General features: G+C 50.1%; 1 protein-coding gene across 1 annotated transcript in view; it reads right to left on the reverse strand.

Annotated features, from left to right (window-relative positions):
* Positions 1–1,026: 1,026 nt before the first annotated feature.
* The window catches only part of OPRD1 (opioid receptor delta 1), a 31,190-nt gene continuing 12,108 nt past the window's right edge, over positions 1,027–20,108 (reverse strand). Inside the window, 3 exon segments of the mRNA XM_038377961.2 lie at positions 1,027–5,475; positions 5,478–5,975; positions 9,630–9,979. Coding sequence (XP_038233889.2) covers positions 5,444–5,475; positions 5,478–5,975; positions 9,630–9,979 — 880 coding nt within the window. The 3' untranslated portion in view covers positions 1,027–5,443.

A 20,108-nucleotide genomic window follows, 5' to 3' on the forward strand; every position in this document is an offset into this window, starting at 1 on the left:
AAAGGGACACAACCCAATTCCTAAGCACTACACAGATTCTTTGAGTCACTGGGGCAGCGGGGAGCAATGGAAACAAACTGGCCAGCAGCCATTCTTCCTCTTGTCTCCAGGGCTTTTCATTTTCACTCATCAACCAGAAAAGGAGTACTTGTGGCACCTTAGAGACTAACAAATTTATTAGAGCATAAGCTTTCGTGAGCTACAGCTCACTTCATCGGATGCATTTGGTGGAAAAAACAGAGGGGAGATTTATATACACACACAGAGAACATGAAACAATGGGTTTATCATACACACTGTAAGGAGAGTGATCACTTAAGATAAGCCATCACCAGCAGCAGGGGGGGGAAAGGAGGAAAACCTTTCATGGTGACAAGCAAGGTAGGCTAATTCCAGCAGTTAACAAGAATATCAGAGGAACAGTGGGGGGTGGGGTGGGGTGGGGGGGAGAAATAACATGGGGAAATAGTTTTACTTTGTGTAATGACTCATCCATTCCCAGTCTCTATTCAAGCCCAAGAGATTGAAGTGTTCTCCAACTGGTTTTTGAATGTTATAATTCTTGATGTCTGATTTGTGTCCATTCATTCTTTTACGTAGTCAATCTCTCTGGTCACTCGATTACAGACCTAAGAGTGGCTATCCTTCAACAAAAAAGCTTCAAAAATGGACTCCAACGAGAGACTGCTGAATTGGAATTAATTTGCAAACTGGATACAATTAACTTAGGCTTGAATAGAGACTGGGAATGGATGAGTCATTACACAAAGTAAAACTATTTCCCCATGTTATTTCTCCCCCCCACCCCACCCCCCATTGTTCCTCAGATATTCTTGTTAACTGCTGGAATTAGCCTACCTTGCTTGTCACCATAAAAGGTTTTCCTCCCCCCCCACCCCCTGCTGCTGATGGCTTATCTTAAGTGATCATTCTCCTTACAGTGTGTATGATAAACTCATTGTCTCATGTTCTCTGTGTGTGTATATCAATCTCCCCTCTGTTTTTTCCACCAAATGCATCCAATGAAGTGAGCTGTAGCTCACAAAAGCTTAAGCTCTAATAAATTTGTTAGTCTCTAAGGTGCCACAAGTCCTCCTTTTCTTTTTGCGAATACAGACTAACACGGCTGCTATTATGAAACTCATCAACCAGATTCTCTCATTTGTTAATTACCGTTTTATAAATCCTCTCCATTCCTTTTGGGACTGACTAAGGCAACCGGATTCAGCTGCTTGGTGAGAGACTGCAGAGTATTGTGGCAGTGCTAATCCATACCAACTGTTTTAACTCTAACAGGGAAACCTGAAGGCCTCATTAATTGTTTCTGTAATGAATCTTGCTGCAGTTAACGGCCACTAGAGGACTGATTCTCCATTGACCTGCACCTGGCCACATGGATGTAAGATGCTGCTGGTAGCATTTTACTCTCAATTTGCCCTAGCATAAATATTGGCATGGGATGCATGGCAGTGGAGACTCAGGCCTCAGGAGGATACGCCCATTGCTGCATCTCTTCTGCTCTGGGCTGAGCTGGTACTTTTCACTCTTGGCATCCCGTGTCTGATCTTTAACCAATTGAGTTTCAAGGCTCCAGCCGGGTGGCTGGATCTGACTGGATTGTGGAAGGAGATGGATCACGTTACTCAGTCAGGGCTTGCGGCTTGCCATCTTGTTGTTACACATAATAATAGGGTGCTCAGGTGGGATCCCGAGTGCTTGTCTAGTTATTGGGTCTGAGCCCATGCCTGGGGTAGATCTGTGCAAAGATAAAGGGCAAAGATGGAAGGATTTAATCTTTGCATAGTTGCCTTGGTCTGTAAGCTAAGTGTTTCCTAGTGGTAAGGAATCTGAGTTGTTTATATATATGTATACTTGTGTGTGTGCAGGAATACATTTCATTTCAATTTTATAAGTATGGGAAGAGAGATAGGAGGGTTCAGTGGTTAAAGCACATGCTACTGAATCTGGGTTGAACTCCGAGCTGTGTCACAGACTTCCTGCGTGAACATAAGCAAATCATTCTGCCTCTTTGCCTCAGTTTCCCCAAACAGTTGAAAAGGGATCATGCGCCTCTCTCCCAGCAGGGGTAATTAATTCCTGTTTGCAAATACTACCAAGGTTCTTATCTAGAAGCACAGAGTATTATTACTGTCAAGTCTCTCTTATTATGAAACTAAATTAAGAATTATGCAGCTTAGGAAAGTTGTCTAAGGCTGCTTCATTAACCTTTACATGCTGAAATATAGAAAGAATGGGTAGCTCTTGTCCCTTGGGGGAAAATAAGCCTATGGTGCATAATGTATTGGACAAGCCACTCAGATTTTACAGACATAGTGGAGACTGGCCTGAACCGCAGAGCTCAGCTCCAGATGCACAGCTGAACTGGCACCTTCCCACTGAACGGAATGGTTCATTGCAGGCGTAGTGCAGCCATCTCGAATGGATAGTGAGAGAGAAAGTGGGGCCAGCGTTAAGGAGGATGGACAGTCTTGTGGTGTAAGGCTCAGCTGATCGGGGATCATTTCTTATTGCAGACTCCCTGCATGTCATTAGTGAAACCGGAAAAATAGTGCCTCGTTCGTCAGTCTTGTTTATTTAGACTATGAGGTCTTTGGAGTTGGGCGATCTCTTCCTGGGGGTGTGTGCAGCACCTAGCACAATGGAGCCCTGAGCTCAGATGGGGCAGGTAGGTGCTGTGGTCATAATAGTAATAGGACCAGCTGCAGTGGACAGCCCTCTGTGTTATGCATCACACCTAGGTTGCCAGAACTATTCTTAATTTGTAGTAAAAGGCCAATGTCTACTAAGCAACACACATGTATACGTAAGTCTCTCTCTCTCTCTCACACGCACACACAGACACACACACACATATGTGTGTCTGTTTTTATGATGAAGAGCCTTTCACCTGTAGGTTTGCAATCCAAAACAGCTAATGACCACAAGTAGCTTCTCTCTAATAAGTGTCCCCAGGCTGGTGTGAAATGAGTGGGATCAGGTCCGCCCAGCTCCCAGCAGGCAGGTCGACACATCACAAAACCCACCGCTTCTACTGGCACTGATGGGTCTCCTTGGGAGCCCTCCCAGCAGCAATGCCTTGGCATTGAATGGGCTAAGGAGACAGAGCCCCTTTCACCCCTGAAAGGAGTGTGCCCCCCCCCGATGAGAGTCAAGGCACATTGGCAGGCAGGGAGCTTGCAGTGTGACCTGTTTTGTGGACAGAGGACACAGATCCCCAGGACTGTTTTACTCCAGTGTGAGTCCGGTACAACTCTGTTGACTTTGTTGGATTTATACCAGTGTAGCCGCAAGCCGAATCCAGCCCACAGTGTTGGTGCAGCCCCTGGCCTGCCTCTGGCCTGGATCAGCTCTGCTCATTGCTACGTGCCTGCACTTTTCCTCCCCATCAAATCATCACAGCCCATTCCCCACCAGGCTGACCAGTTCTGCAGGTTTATCTGTTAACCAGACCTGAGCTTGGCCCAGAAGCTCAAGTCCCAACACGCTGTCCAGCTGTATGAACTCCTAACAGGGCTCCCACCTGGAATCATGCAGATAATCTTAGAACCGGGAGAATGAAAATCCTGCGTCCGATTGCTAGCATGTTTGAGATTTGGCCCTGGGTTTGAATTCAGTGGCTTGAGCACAACATATAGCACCAAACACATGGGGGCCATGACCTAGATAAGGCATTTAGATGCCACTGAAATAAAAAAAATAACAACAGAGCCCGTGTCTGGTATTCCAATGTGCATATGTACACAGAGAGCATAGAAGGAGCTGGATTTAAGGTGGTGCCTGTCATGCTCAGAGTATCTCAATGCACTTTGCAAGATATCAGAAACCCGATTTTGCAAACTACTATGAGACCCCTAGTTTCTGCATGTGGATGCGCCGATCAGCATGTCATCGCCTGGGATAGTACCAGGGCCCGTGAATGCCCACTTGAGCAAGTGGGAGCCCTAGCTTCTGGGCCCAGGTTGGAGAGTTGGGCCCTGAGACTGCTGCGGCAGGCAAATGTGAGACCCACTGTGTGCCTACCAATGACTCTCCACAATGTGGGCCCCTCTAGCCCACTTAAGGGCTGATCCAAACCCCACTGAAGTCCTGGGAAAGACTCGCATTGACTTGACTGTGGTTTGGCAAAGGCCCTAAGTGAGAAGAGCGGGAGGTATGGCAGGGATCCCAGATCTCTTTTAGAAAGTCCTGGAAGGATCTTTAACTTCAGTGATTAACCTGCCCCGAGACAGGCAGAGGAGGGTCCCCTCTACCAGCGCAGTCACCCTCCCGCTGCTGGTGCACAGCTACAATCCCAGTTCCTACTGTGACACTTAACGCACAACGGGTGCCTCTCTGCGAGGGGCGGCGGGGGTGCATTCCTCACCGGGCAGATCCTGGCACTCCTTCCACGAGTGTCCGTGACGCTCCGAGCTCCGTGGCCCGGGGTAAGGCAGGGGAGTTGGCTGACTCCTATAGATCCCGCTTTGCATTGCATAAGGCTGTACAGAGCAATAACAATGCGACGAAAGGAATGAAGCGGGCACATGAGACAAGTAGCCACACGTCCCAGGCCGCTCTGGACAGGTGGGCTGTTGGAATGTACATATGTACAAGACATGGCAGTCAGTGTGTGCTCTGCTCTCCTACGAGGGGGGTCCTGAGCAGCCATCCCAGAGGGCAGCAGCAAAGGGTCAGCAGGATCCGCCGGGGCCTGCTGTGTGCAAGGTCAGAACGGGCACAAAGAAAGCGCAGGGCTCCTCCCCAGAGGCCTTGGGCTGTTGGCGAACCCCAGTTCTACCTTGCATGGGTCCCAGAGCATGATGCGCTTTGGCACAGCAGCTTGCCCATCTGCGAGCTGAGGTTTCTCGCCACCGGTGCCAGCATCGGGGAACAAAACCCATCGCTTGAATGGCACAACACTTCACAGGTTGCAGCTTTGCAATTTGCATCGCGCCAACCGGGGTTGAAGGGCGCCTGAGCTTTTACAATCCGCTGAGAGTTAAAGAAGCGGCCCCACCCCCACGAAAGCAGCGGCAGGTTCCCCCATCCTGATGGCGGGGCCTGTCCATCTCCAGGCTGCCTTGTGGTGCAGTTTTGGTGGTCATCTGACGACGTGTTTTGCAGCCTGTGGATCCTCCTCATTGCCCATCCGATGCCGCGGTCTGTTTTTCTGCAGTTTCTTAGAAATGTTCAGCCAGGGATCTGTTGCTTTGTGATCCTCCCGCCCCCTGCCCAATTCCCCATCACCCTGGTGTCTTCATGGAAAATCAAGCATTTGCAAATTTTTTTTTTTTTAAAGAGTCCTTGATGAGCCCCTCCCCACCCGCCCACATCGCCTCCAGCCACCTCCACTAGAATTCCGTGGTGGTGACCTGAGTCACCTCCGAGAATAGTTCCTCCCCTCTGTGGCCACGGGAGCCCGCTGGTGGCTGTCCATGTCTAGTCATGCTGGCTTATTGAGGGCTTCGGAAGGGTGCAGGTGGAGACGCGCTCCCGGGTGGTGTTTCTTGCCCGGGAGAAGCTGTTTTGCTCGATCCGGGACCGGAAGGGCAGGCAGAATTCCCGGAAGCACCTCTTGAAGTTCTCATCCAGGAAGGCGTAGAGGACAGGGTTGAGGCTGCTGTTGGTGTAACCCAGGGCAATGCAGAAGTGCAAGCTGGCCACCACGTAGGGGTTCTTCTTATCTATGTCCACCAGCGTCCAGACGATGACGAAGATGTGGATGGGCGTCCAGCAGATGATGAAGGCTGCTACCACGACCAGCACCATGCGGGTGATGCGACGCAGATTGCGGTCCTTCTCCTTGGAGCCCGAGAGGAGGCGGACACTCTTGAGGCGTAGGATCATGAGCCCGTAGCAGATGGTGATGACCAGGATGGGCACCATGAAGGCGAAGATGAACACGCAGATCTTGGTCACCGTGTCCCAGTACACGGCAGGATCGGGGAATTGGAGCATGCAGAGCACGATCCCATCTGCAGGGGAGAGAAGGTAAGGGAGAGTGGTGGATAGGTGGGAGAGAGAGCCAGAGCCGGAGGAATACCCCCTTAATCAGCTGCCCCAGGTGTGCATTTACAGCCCCCTCTGCTTATTAAAATGGCATAGGCAAGGAACTCCTAATGTATTCCCGTATTTCTACATCAACATAATTAAATACTCTTAACAGTCTTACACCAAGGGGGATCACATCTGCAGGATAATTGGAACTGCAGTTTAATTCAACAGGCCTAATTTGCACCAGAGTAGGATCCTGCTTTTGCATACAATAGGGCCTTATTTGCATGCTGTGTCTCCCATTGTATTCAAATGATTAGACTGTCTCAAAGTTGCCACCCCCACAATCCTCCATGTAGCCCACCGGGCACCCGTTTTCAGCAGACAGCTCTGTCTGTGTGCATGCAGCTTCCAACCTTGGCATCTGTCAGTTTCCGAACAGATCCAGCTAAATTCCTAACATTTGCTCTTGGTTTGATTTAATGCTGGCTAAACAGAGTGCTTCGGAGATGGAGAAAAGGAGGACTTGTGGCACCTTAGAGACTAACAAATTTATTTGAGCATAAGCTTTCGTGAGCTACAGCTCATTTAATTGGATGCATGCAGTGGAAAATACAGTGGGGAGATTTATATACACAGAGAACAATGCGTGTTACCATACACACTGTAAGGAGAGTGATCAGGTAAGGTGAGCTATTACCAGCAGGACAGCACGGGGAGGGGGAGCGGGAAATAACCTTTTGTAATGATAATCAAGGTGGGCCATTTCCAGCAGTTGACAAGAACGTTTGAGGAACAGTGTGTGTGTGTGTGTGTGTGTGTGTGTGTGTGTGTGTGTGTGTGAGGGGGGGAAATAAACATAGGGAAATAGTTTACTTTGTGTAATGACACATCCACTCCCAGTCTTTATTCAAGCCTAAGTTAATTGTACCCAGTTTGCAAATTAATTCCAATTCAGCAGGTTTCAGAATAGCAGCCGTGTTAGTCTGTATTCGCAAAAAGAAAAGGAGTACTTGTGGCACCTTAGAGACTAACACATTTATTTGAGCATAAGCTTTCGTGAGCTACAGCTCACTTCATCGGATGCATTCAGCAGTCTTTCATTGGAGTCTGTTTTTGAAATTTTTTTGTTGAAGAATTGCCTCTTTTAGGTCTGTAATCGAGTGACCAAAGAGATTGAAGTGTTCTCCGACTGGATGAGACTAGTGGTTAGTGCTGGTGACTTGGTGTGATGCTGTCTACCCAGGTGTGAGCTCAGGACAGGGCTGCAGGCTAATTCACTCATGCTAATAGAAATCAAGGAGTGTCAAAAGGTATTGTAATATAATCAGCCCAGTTTCACTTGTGTGTTAGTTTAGTTCAAAGGAACTGTTAATAGTATTGTCTTCACTTATCTATAACCTGTGGATTACTTTATGTATATCCCTGAAATTACCTAGATCAAAAGTGTTAGTGTTAAGATGAGAATGTACTTGATCTGTACTAAATTTGTTAGTCTCAAAGGTGCCACAAGTACTCCTTTTCTTTTACTTGATCTGTAACCTTCATGAAAACTAACCAAGGATCGTTGTTTGCAATTACAACTGGTCTTTCCAAACTCTACCACTGACACATTAATGGCCGTGGGCAAGTTTTTTACGAGATCTGGGTACAGAACCAAAGACCCAGATCCAAAAGCCCTGCTCCAAACTTCAGGGTGGGTCTGGTCTGAGTTTTGGAGTGCTACATTTCATCTATCGGTGCCTCAGTTTCCTCATCTGTAAAATCAGTCTAACTGCTCTTGGGGGCAGGGGTCACCTTTTCATTTGATGTGTGTACAGCACCTTGCACAGTGGGACCTTTATTCTGAGTTAGGGCTTCTGGGCCTTGCTGCTGTACAAATGATAAATGCCTTGAGATTCTTAAACAGAAGCCTCTATGGATGTGTAATGATAAAGCCCTTCCTCTGATCACAAATCCGTTCTTAGAGTCAGCGACTCTGAAAGGCCTCCAGGCCCCATTCAGTTGCGGAGGTGTCTGAGACTGCCAGTTGTAACACTGATCCCTGTCATGCAGATGCCTGTGTTCTGAAAATGGGGCCAAGGACTCATTGCAGAGAAGCTGCCAAATGGACATTGATGGCGACATCCCACTACCAACCAGCCTGCTCTAGATCAGAACTAATCACCTTCGTTAAGAGACAGGGCAGGAGAGGAACCACTGGGAGATCAAGGGCATTAAAACAGCCATGTAAGGGAGGTGGGATGGTTTTAGGGGGGAATTCAGTGATCTGCACAGTGGGAGTCTGGGGCAAAGCAAGAAAGGAAGCCAGCACTTTTTGTCCTAGCCCAAAGCCTTAATTGCACCATCCCTCCCCTCTAGCCTGCAGCTCTCTGAAGCTGCATCTACGCGTATGTCTTACACTTATCCCCAGCTGACACGGTATAGACAGCAGAGTGAATGGTGAAACACTGGTTAGGTGAGTAGAATACAAACATGCCAGAGCCCTAGGGTATGTACCCCGAATGGCTCTCTACACGCCCACGCAGCACCTCCTCCAGCTACACTGCTCTTTTTAGCACTAAAAAGAAAAGGAAGACTTGTGGCACCTTCGAGACGAACAAATTTATTAGAGCATAAGGCTTTCGTGAGCTACAGCTCCTTCATTGGAGGCATTCAGTGGAAAATATAGTGGGGAGATTTATATACACAGAGAACATGAAAACAATGGGTGTTACCATACAGACTGCAGCAAGAGTGATCAGGAAAGGTGAGCTATTACCAGCAGGAGAGCGGGGAGGGGGAGAGGGGGACCTTTTGTAGTGATAATCAAGGTGGGCCATTTCCAAGCAGTTTACAAGAACAGTAGGAGGGGAAATAAAACAAGGGGAAATAGTTTTACTTATGGAGTATAGTGTCCCGATTGCCTCCCTGCAGCCGGAATCTTTCCCACCACAGGGAAAGCTCTGGCTGGGTGAAGGCAGAGGGAAAAGGCTCTGGGAGCTCCAGGTTGCTGGAGTCTTTCGCCACTGCCTCTCCCCGGCCAGAGCCTTCTACTGCTGCATTATAGCTACACCCTGCAGCGAAGATGCAGCCTCTTTCTCACTGGGGTGCGTAGCCGCCAACAAGTGTAGATGGGGCCCGAGTGTCAGTCAGGGGTGAAAGTAACTTAAGGGCTTTCACGCTGTACTCAGGAGTCCTGAGCAGGGGGGCATGGCCTCAACCAGAAGAAGATGCAGCCGGGCCCTTTAAATCGAGATGTAAAGGTCCCCAGGGCTCTGGCTGCGCGCTGGGAGCTCCGGACTTTAAATCACCCCAAAGCTACCAACTGCAGAGGCGGCTGGAAGTCCCGGGCCCTTTAAAGTGCCCTAAGCCCCGCTTGCCGGAGCCCCTGGGGTAGCGGCGGCAGGGCTCCAGCGACGCTTTAAAGAGCCCAGGGCTCCGGCCGCTGCAGGGAGCCTGGGGCCCTTTAAAGCGGGCCAAGCCTGGGGAACCCGGTCCGGTCCAGCAAGGTGTACTGGTCCTTGCTGGTATGCCGTACCGGTTTCCTTTCACCTCTGGTGTCGCCCTCCTGTTACAGGAGGTTGATTGGCGCTGGCATACACTCCAGTCAATGGATCGCAGCAGGAGGGCCAGAAAGGGCCACGTGCACTTGCCTTTTGACTTGGTCACAGCCAAGATCATGATGGGCACGCCAATCACAGAGGAGAGGACCCAGATGCAGACGTTGATGATCTTGGCTTTGGCTGGGGTGCGGAAGTCCAGAGCCTTGACCGGGTGGCACACGGCAATGTAGCGATCCACGCTCATCATGGTCAGTGTGAAAATGCTGGTGAACATGTTGTAGTAATCGATGGAGAGGACCACCTTGCAGAGCAGCTCCCCGAAGGGCCAGGTCTCCATCAGGTATTTGGCACTCTGGAAGGGCAGCGTGCTCGTCGCCAGGGCATCTGCAAGGGCCAGGTTGAAGATGTAAATGTTGGTAGCCGTTTTCATCTTGGTGTATCTGAGGGCACAACGTGAAGGAGAAATGTTAAAGTGCATCAGAGTTTTATTCAGTGTCAAGGGGAGATGGGTGCTGGGTGGAGACTAACTAAAGCCCAGATCCTCAAAGGTATTTAGGTATTGAAACCAATGGGATTAAGACCCCTAAATACTGTTGAGCACAGGTACCAACTTTCTTCTTTCCGATGGCTGCTCCACCCCCCACTCTGCCCCAAGGTCCTGCCTCCACTCCGTCCCTTGCCTCAAGGCCCCACCCTTGCTCCACCTCTTCCTGCCCCCACTCCGCCCCCTCCGCTGAGCATGCCCCACCCTCACTCCGCCCCTTACCGCTCCTGCTCCGCCTTCTCCCCCCCAGTGCCTCCCACCCACCACCGAACAGCTGATCAGAGGGGTTGCTGAGCATCTGATGGTTGAGGCCCACCAAGCAGCTAATTGGTGGGTGGCTGGTGGTTGCTGAGCACCTATGGAGTTGACATCTATGTCGTTGCGGGTCTGGGCTCCAGTCCCTCATCTATAAGGTGACCGTTAGAAATGGGTTGAGAATTTTCCATGCAACCCCCCCATTCCCCACCCCTCACCTCTCATTTTATCAAAACAGAACTTTCCATGGGACTGATGCAAAACATCACCTGGGCAAATATCCACTTCAAAATCCACTATAGTACGGGTTAAGGGCTTGATCCAAAACTCATTGAAGCCAATGGGAGCCTTTCTCAAGACTTGAGTGGGTGTTGGATCAGAACCTAGGTGTATACTGGGTATGAATCCATCTTTCCTGGCTTACTTGTTGAAGTAAGAAATGAAGCATCTGTCCCAGTTCAGGATGTGATTCATCAAAGCACTTAAGCACCTGCTTAACTTTAAACACATGATTAAATCCCATTGACCTTAAATTGGGGCATTAGAGCAAGATCCTGTCATGGGCTGAGCACCCTGGCTTCAACAGGACTAGGGCCACGTCTAAACTACCAGCTAAATCAACACTGCTACGATTGATGCAGCGGTGTCGATTTAGCGGGTCTGGTGAAGATATGCTAAGTTGACTGCAGAGCATCTCCCGTCGACATAGTGTGGTGTAGACAGCGCTATCAGTTGATCTAAGTTACGTCGACTTCAGTTACGTCGTAGCGTAACTTAGATCGAATTACAGCGTTAGTGAAGAGCAGCCCCAGAGGGTGCTCAGCACCTTACAGGATTGGGTCCATAGTTCATCAACACTGGTACATCTAGGATCAGTTCAAGGCCTTGTCTACACTACACAGTTTTGTTGACAAAAGTCAGCTTTTGTTGACAAAACAGTGAAGGTGTATGCACTGAAATGCTCCTCCCGCTGATGTAACTCCCCTGCTATGTCGGCATAATAAAACCACCTCAACGAGAGGCATAAGGCTTATGTGGGTGTAGTTAGGCCGATGTAGTGTCTGTGTCCACACTCCATTCCTTACATCCCCTGTTGGCTGTCATTCTTGTCAATTTCACGACTCCGCTGAAGCCATGAAATTGAGAAGAAAGCTGGCTCACAAGCCAGGCTGCTGTCCGGCCTCCGCTCCAAGCCAGGCTGCCACCCAGGCTTCTGGCTTGGGCTGCTGCCCGGGCTCCCTGCTGTGAACCCTACTGCCCCCTGCCAGGAGCAGGGCAGCCGACTGAACTCTGGTTGTGGATCTCTCAGCCGAAGGCAAGAAACCCCAGCAGGCCTGGGGATCTGCGTGGAGCTGAGATCCCTGGCTCTCAGTCCTCCACACTTCAGTTGGTGGAACAACTCATGGTGAGGGTGCATACCACTGACAGAAGGACGGTAGTGTGGACATGAGCCACCTCAGTAATTAATGCGAGAAAGTTGCAGCGCTGCAAATTGCCAGTGTAGACAAGAGGTAACATAGGTCGATTTATCTTTGTAATGTAGACTGTGAAAAAACACCCCCCCGAGTGCAGCAGGTTTCAGCGCTGTAAAGCGCCCGTGTAGACAGTGCACCAGCATTGGGAGTCGCTCGTGGAGGTGGTTTTTTTAGAGCGCTGGAAGAGCTCTCTCCCAGCACTGCACCGCGACTACACAAGACTCGTTAAAGCACTGCCACGGCAGCGCTTTAACGTTGCCAGTGTAGACTAGCCCATAGCCTTAAACACGTGCTTAAGTGGTTTCCTTAAAATTACACCCATGCTTAGATACTTGGCTGAATTGGGGCTCTAATTAGGAAAGAGTAGAATAAAGTTCAGACCCTGCCGAGGTTCTAATCCCATTAGCTGAATAAGGAGGTAGTAATCATTTCTGCTAGACTGGAGAGAAAACCTATTGCTTTGAGAATTCAAAGTAAGATGAAGTAATAATGCATGAAAAGTCTTTCAGACAAGGCCTCGTTTCAAATTAAACCAATTTAATCTATCTCTGCAGCTAGAGAAGCAGTTAGGCAACCTTCTTCATATGGCTGGCTGGTTTCCCTTCTTTCTTTCTTTCTTTCTTTCTTTCTTTCTTTCTTTCCACTCAGTTTTTTTTTCTACCAGATTGCTTGCAGAAATCCATTCAGCTACCTAAGGGAACTAGCATGCTGAAATATCATGATTAATAATATTTCTTTGCAATTGTAGTTTTTTTCACCTCAGCTTCCCCAAAGACTTTACAAACTTTATATAATGGAGCCCAGAACAACATGATTATTAGAACCATTTTGGAGCAGGTAAACTGAGGCATTCAGGGACACATTTCCAGAAGAGCTCAGGGCCAGGTTTTCCCTGTGTATAGCAGCTCCTATTGTGACACTTACAGCTAGCTTTTCAGAAGTGCTCAGCACTCAATGTGCACCAGACATGCTGATTTCTTTTGAATATCTGTCTGCTTATTGAGATGCCAGAATAATTTAGCTGCTTATTTCACAGCACTGTTCAGGATGTCTAAAATCTGGGTATTTATTTAGATGCCTAAATGGGAGCTGAGCTCTTCTGAAAATCTGGCCCAAGAGATTAAGCAGTTTATACAAAATCAATACAGCCAATGACTAGCAGGTCCTGGAAGAGAGCTCAAGAGTTTTGCCTTCTCACCATATTCTGCACTAACCACTAAGATGCTCCTTCCTATTTGCAGAATGTTTCAATGCATATTAAACATGTAGAAACAAATGCAATTAGCTATTTTCATAACGGCACTAGGGATGAGGTCCCTGGCCATCAGACCCAGGGGTCCCTCAAGAAACATTGAGAATGTTCAGAACATGAATTAAATTAATTTTTTTCCTTTTGCCCTTTAAATGATGGGATCCCACCCTCAGAAGGTCTAAAAGGCCGCATTCCTGCATGAGTCAAAATCTAGAACCCTGAATATTCTAAAGGGTTCCAAGGTCTTCAAGGTTCTGAACTGTGGGATCTATGAAGCTCCCAGCATTCATAAAGATCTATGGACATAGCCCCAGTCTGGTCTTGGCCAAGTGTTCTTGACTTGGGAATTCACTTCCCCAGTTGGTTGGAGAGCTGCGGAGTCTGTCCACCACAGGGGCATGCTGCAAACCAGACCTGCTTGAAGTGGAGAAGAGGCGTGATCGGTGTTCGATTCTGATGACTGCTCAGGAAGGGGGTCATCACAGCCTTGGGAGGTGTTGTGGTCAGTCATGAGCTGAACCATGAAAATTGAGTTTTATGGACAGGTAGGCACCAGAGGCTTAGGCAGGGTCTGCTGTGTATGTTACGCTGCATGATTTGTCCTGGCATCTGACGGCCAGGTGGTCCAGGGTAGTAGGAGTGGAATGAAAGGGACAATACGTGATAGCATCTTGCCCTTCCTGTTTCAAAGTAACAATGGGGCTCCTGCCTTTTCTGATCAGTGATGTGCACCTCAGCCTGGGGACTAACTGACTGGCGGCTAGGCCCCGTCATGTGGTGCAGGTCTGGTATCTGGGTACCCTTCTGCTGCAAAGACCCACCAGAAGGAAGTAGCTCCCTACACACTCTTCCCTAGTGAACTTGACATTGCGGCTGCCCTAAGCCTGGAGAGCAAGAGTGGGCCCAGTGATCCTGACCCACTTTCAATGGAGCCAGCCACAGCCTTACTCTCCCTGAATGCAAGTGTGATCACCCCCTGGGTGGGAGCAGGATTTGAACCCAGTACCATTCACAATAAAAGCATGGCCCCTCTGCTTTGTGAGCTACAGAAGTAACTCTGTCAGCTGGTTGCAGTAGTAGGTTGTTATATGGACCAACCCTAGAGACGGACATGACACCCACTGTGCCAGTGTGTTACACATGGAGGGCATCAGCAACCCCTTAAATGAGTGGCAGAGCTCATGCTCTAGCCTTTGCTCCCCTACAGCCTCCAGGGGAATTCTGGTTGAGTCAGCTGGGAACGCCCACCACACTGTGCCCCAGCCCTGTCCCACCAACACGCAGCCCAGCCCTCATCTGTGGAACCCCGGAGCTCCCCCGCTCCCCATGCAATTCCAACCATGCCCTCCAGTCTTGACCTACAACCCCCACCCAGCTATCCCAGACCTGGCCTTCCTGCACATAGAGCTCAGCCCTGCCCTGCGGCTCCCTCTGCTTTTCCAGTCTGACATGGCCGGTCGCTGGCAGCCACTGTCTGTCCCTAACTGGGCACTTTACTGGGAGGTCTGTGGATTTAGTTAGTGTAACATCTATTGCTCAGCGAGCACGTGGCTGACTGCAGCATTGCATTAGCTGCATGCTGAAAGAGAAGAGGCTGTGTTCCCTCCAAGATTCATGGCTTGGAAATCCTCTCTCAGTCCCAGGGCGCGGCTCTGGCGCTTAGCAGGAGTTTACGGCACTGCCTACAACTGCTGAACACCAGTGATCCCTGCAGACGCGCTGCCTGAGGAGATTATGTGTCATTTAGGTTTTGATCTATGGTTGGCTGAGCATGCGGGCAGAGCGAGAGAAACCTTTCCTTGGCTGAATGCCAGCCACGGGCCTCTGGTCATGGAGAAATTATTATTCCAAGATGATGGTTCCTTTGTAAAGGAAACACTCTGTTCTCACACTAAATTGTAACGGGGGGAAATGGGCTGTGCAGTCTCTCACCTCGCTCCCCTGTGGCGGTGGGGGAGCCCCTAATGTGTTCTCCCATTGGAAAGTCGTTCCTTAACCCTGAGCGCTCCTCACCCACATTCAAAGCGCAGAAGCCATGTTAACCGGTTAATCTCCACAACGCCCCTGCTGGGCAGGGATGATAATGGTGATTAATAACTAATATTACCGGGGCTGTCCCTACCAATTATGGTGCGCTACACAGCCCGAGCACCAGCTGCACTCCCCATGAAGGGCCGGGGAGGCAGGATCTGTGGGGGGCTGCTTTGGGGGGCACCACAGGCCCAGAGTGGACCAGGGGATTAGCGGGGAGGCCCGGCGCCAGCAGCAGAACGACCCAGCACCAGCCTGCTCCGCTCCCTCCATCCCAGCCGTGTTGCTCGGGTTGGGGGTGTTGGGGAAAGGATTGCCCCCCGCACTCATTGGCAGCGGGACACGGTTGGGAGCTGGCAGAGTGGAGCGGGTTGGGGCCGGGTTGCTCTGCTTCCCACCGCTGCCTGTGAGTGCAGGGTCGGGCCTGACCCTTGCTGCCGGCGCAGGCCCCCTGCTAATCCTCCGGGCTGCATCCATCACTGGGGGAAGAGGCTTGGGGGAAAGAGGTGGAATGGGGGCGGGCCAGGGGTGAAGACTAAGAGGCGGGGCGGAGGGAGTTGTCCCAGTCCCCGCACCGCCCTAGGAACGGCCCGGCCCCTTGCAGTGGGTGCAGCCCGTGGGAGGTGGCTGGGGGATAGGGCTGCCCACCGGAGCTCATGCTGCCACGTCTGCCTAGGGCACCATGAAATTTGGGACAATTTGGGCCACAGCTGTGTATTCTGCGTATGCCTAGGGACGATCCTGAATATTACTGTCGTGCCTAAAAGCCATAGCCAAGATGAGGGCCCTATTGTGCTCGCCCTTGTGCGTACGCTTAATGAGAGAGTTCAAGACCAAGAGCACAGCCTTGCTAATTGGACAACGAGACCACACTGCCATGCTTGCCAACCCTTGAAATAGAGTGGGGGGTGGAGGGTGCAAGAACACAAAACACCCTGGTCACCTTCCCATCACTCCCGTAGTATGGATGGGGAAGTACCTGTGCATAGGGAAAGGAGATTAGATCCCCGGGTGGAGGGGCAGGTAGATTGCTTCCATTCACTTCACTTTTAACCCTTTCTGTGTCCAGTATATGCCCTGAGCTACCATGTGTCTCACCTCCTCTTGATCTGTGCATGACACCAGGCCATGCAAGTCATTTCATATCTTTAAAAGATAATGTTCTGGCGGGGTACCTGGAAGCAGCAGACTCCCTCTGACACTGGTAAATTACAAGGACTAAAGGTTGGGTTCCCCATGATTTTCAAGAGGGAGGGAATGAATGTGACTTTGTTAGGTGGGACAGAAGAAACATGGCTCTTCCTAAGCCTACCGAGGAGTTGCTGTGTAGCGAAGAATCACAAAGTAGCCTTCATGTCTATTCAAACCCATGATGACAAACAGTTAAGGGAGAGATAAAACAGGAGCCTAAACCATCTTCCAGCCAGGAGTCACTTTCAAGCCAGTGCAAAGCACAACTCTTCAGCACGCCTCCCCGCTGCGCTGGGCTGACACAAAGCTAGCCTCGCTAATTAAACACAAGTGCAAGCTATGAAGCTAGAACATTAATATCGCTTCTGTCGTCTCACGTACAAACCCGTCCTTACCATCAGACTGAGAGATGCCTGGACTGTGACATTCAGTCCCACATGTACCTTCCCCGATTTCACCCAGAGTTACCCCAGCAATGAATTTGGCCCCAAGCGTTCTAATTAACCCACACGTACTAGGTGTGGAGACAACTAACCCTTTGGTTAAAAAAATATGCAAAGCATTTAAAACAAGGACACGGCTGCACATCCACCCAATTAAAGTGTAGGGGTGAGCCACAAATCAGACCAAAGGGAGAAACCACCATGATCAATAGGATAGTCAAAGCACAGAAAAGACTCAAAGCAGGGGCATGGGCCATATTCTCACCCCAGAGGGCTGGATAATCCAGTCAGGGGTTCTCCCCTGATCCCCCAGATGGAAAGCACAACCAGTCTGCATTTATGAGAGGGGCACACATACACTGCTCCAGCTGCTAAACCAGCCGGGCTAACGAGGCAGTGAATCGGCAGTGGATTGAAGTGTGAGAATGAAACAGACTTTAGGCCTGGGAAAAAGGGAACAGAAAGGCTGCAGAATCCCACGGGAAGGAGGAAAGCAAACCAGTGCATGTTTTGTCACCATTAAAGCCTCAGTCTTGCCCAGAGACAGAAAAAAAGCTAAGCGTCCTCCCACAGAAGTGGTCTTTCCCGGTTAGAGTGACAGGTTAGTGGCAAAGTGGGAGGAAGGATTCTTGCATGGCTTGTGCCTGTTCTTACAGGTAAATAATGAAAGGGCTTCAGGTGAGCCCAGCCCAGAATGGCAGTTCTAAAAGTTACCTTTGGTTTAAAATGCAGTGGCTTAAAAACTAGCAGGGCCTGGTTCTGGCCACCTCTGCCCTGAGCGGCCATTTATCCCTATGCAACATTGGGGTAAAATGCTAGCACCCTGAGCGTGAAAGAAAGAGATCCAGCTGAGGATCTGTCCCGCTTCACTCAGCTCTGGTCTCTCACACGCCAATGTCAATCAGGGGTAAGTCCAAGGAAGCCAGTGGCTCTGCACTGGTCAGGCTAGGGTTACCAAGAGCTTATGGAATGGCACTATGCTCCACCCTTCCCTTGCTTGCTGGTGTGTGAGTGGGAGTACTCCCTTCTCCCCTCAGGCTCTACTGGGCTGCAGTGGACTAAAGCAGCAAGTTCCCAGCCTGTTGTCTGGCGAGTAAAGTATTTGTCTTTGTTGATCTAAGCAAGCTCTTTACAATGCTAGTGCAAATTTGGCTTTACTTTGTTTCCTCTCTTTGCACCGTGTGGAGAGTACAGCACTTCTTTCCCAGTAGCTGATGCGGGTTCAACCCCTAGGCAACACCATTGGGGTGCTGTTTATTCTGGAGGCAGGGTGGGCTAGTGGATAGAGCGCTGGGGTGGGACTCAGGAGGTGTGGCTGTGTTAGAGGGAAAAGCGCTAGATAAGAGCCAGGTAGGCTGGTTATTTTGAAAATCGGGCTCCAGCTGTGAGTGCACAGCCCTTGAGAATCTGGCCCCATGTGACCTCCCCCAGGGTCACACAGACAGTCTGTGGGAGAGATGGAAACTGAAGCTAGAATCAACAAAGACTATCCTGTCTCTCTAGCCATGCCGACAGGGGGCGGTGAGGAAAATTTTTGATCTAGGACACCAGGGCAATCTTCTGTCTGTATCTAGGTACCACATGAATCCAGACAAGTTGAAAGCTGCTGTTTACACATTCCCAAGGTGTTTGGAGATGCCTATAAACACCTGTCTTAGTTTCCTCTATCTATGTGTTAATTATTGTTTCCTGTTCAGCCGTTATTTAGCTCATTACCTGGCGATCAATGTAGCTCTGCAAATTGCAAGCACCTTGCGAAACACTCTGGGCCAAACTCAGCTCTGGTGTAAGCAGGTGCAACAGAGCCCCGTCCAATTATACCAGCAGCAAAACTGTCCCCGCGGGAAGGGAGCATAGATAGGCACTCATGCCTTCTGTATGTGCATGTGGGAGCTGTGGGCATGTTTGACTGCAGCACCCTGCTCCAAAACTTTCTTGGGTTGTTGAACTTAAATGCCAGGACGGTGGCAAAACTGGCCTTATGAATATGCACAGCTAGGTACATGGATTTTCATACATTATCCAGGAGCAAATCCTGCCATGGCCTGCCTGGCTCTATCCAGACAGCCACACAGTGGTTCCATTCAAGTCAGGGGGAGCCAAGATTTTGGGGGATTCACACCCTCTGTGTGGTGCCGAGTTTCACACCAGCAATGGGGAGGGATCAAGTGGAGGTGAGGCCTGCACTAGGCTGGGGGAGCGGCTGTTCTATGGATTCTCCCACCCTCCCCCTGCAGAAGGGCTGGGTTTGGGTCATAGCAGCGACTTCATGGCTGTACAGCTCTGTGGTCTCTGGAAAGCGCAGGATTCTGTGCATCTTCCCAGGGTCCAGGCCATCCATATGGGCTAGGTGCAGGGGAGTGGATTTGCCTCCTTCATGATTGCTGCTTCCTTTGGGGTCAATGATTTTCTCCCAGGCATGTCCAGTGACATCTCCCGTACCTGCACTAACTGGCCTGTCTGACTCCCCCATGACTTTGGGGACCATTAGCCCACTGAGGCTGTGTTCAAGGCGCTCTTTGGCCAGTCCTGCAGCACAATCACTGGATGGGAGACTTAACCAGCTTAGCTGACTCCCTCAGAGCAGTAGCCCCCGTCGCAAGACCACAAGCACGTTCTCACGACGTTCTCTTTGCCACCGGAGATTTAAAGCTGGTGAACTGGCTTAGCGTATGTCGCACGTCACACTCAAAGCCCCCACCCAATGACCGGAGACGGTCTGCAGCAAAGGCTATGGGATCACCCACAAGGAGCAGTTTTCATGATGTGGAGGAGGATGTGAAACCTTGATTATCGTCGGGGTGATACAAGAATGGGGTGAACAAGGAGGTTTTAGGGAAATAATTTCAGGCTGCGTTCTCTTAAAATCACAGTCAGATTCACAAGGATGCTGATTCTCATCCCCAGAATATTCTAAACCCAAGGCTCTGTGCACCCTGCAACCTGGGAGTCATGGTAGGGGAAGGAGTGTGGGTTTCTAATACAGATATGGCCTGACTTTCAAAGGAGCCGAGCACCTGTAGCTCCCATTAACTTCCATGGCTTGCCGAGTATCTTTGCAAACTGGGCCATTAGTGTCCTCACCAATATTTAAAGCCTCTTGTCAGAGCGCCCTGCTTGAGGGGAAGCAGGATTTGAACATGGGTTTGCACACAGTTTGACTGCAGTGCGGACGTGGTGTTCTAGGGTTTCCAGCAGGTCTGGGTTAGTCAGCACTTCCAAGATGCACAGCCCAGCGGTGGCCCCGTTAGTCCTCGCACAGAGGTCACTGCCAAACTAGGAGTGAAAGGCAGAATTGGTTTGGAGGCTTTACGCATTCCAAATAAACACGCTCGGGGCTTCTTGTAAGTCCGGGCTCCGCAGAAACACATGGTCTTT

The sequence above is a fragment of the Dermochelys coriacea genome, chromosome 19, assembly GCF_009764565.3.
Source record: "Dermochelys coriacea isolate rDerCor1 chromosome 19, rDerCor1.pri.v4, whole genome shotgun sequence".
NCBI classification, from domain to species: domain Eukaryota; kingdom Metazoa; phylum Chordata; order Testudines; family Dermochelyidae; genus Dermochelys; species Dermochelys coriacea.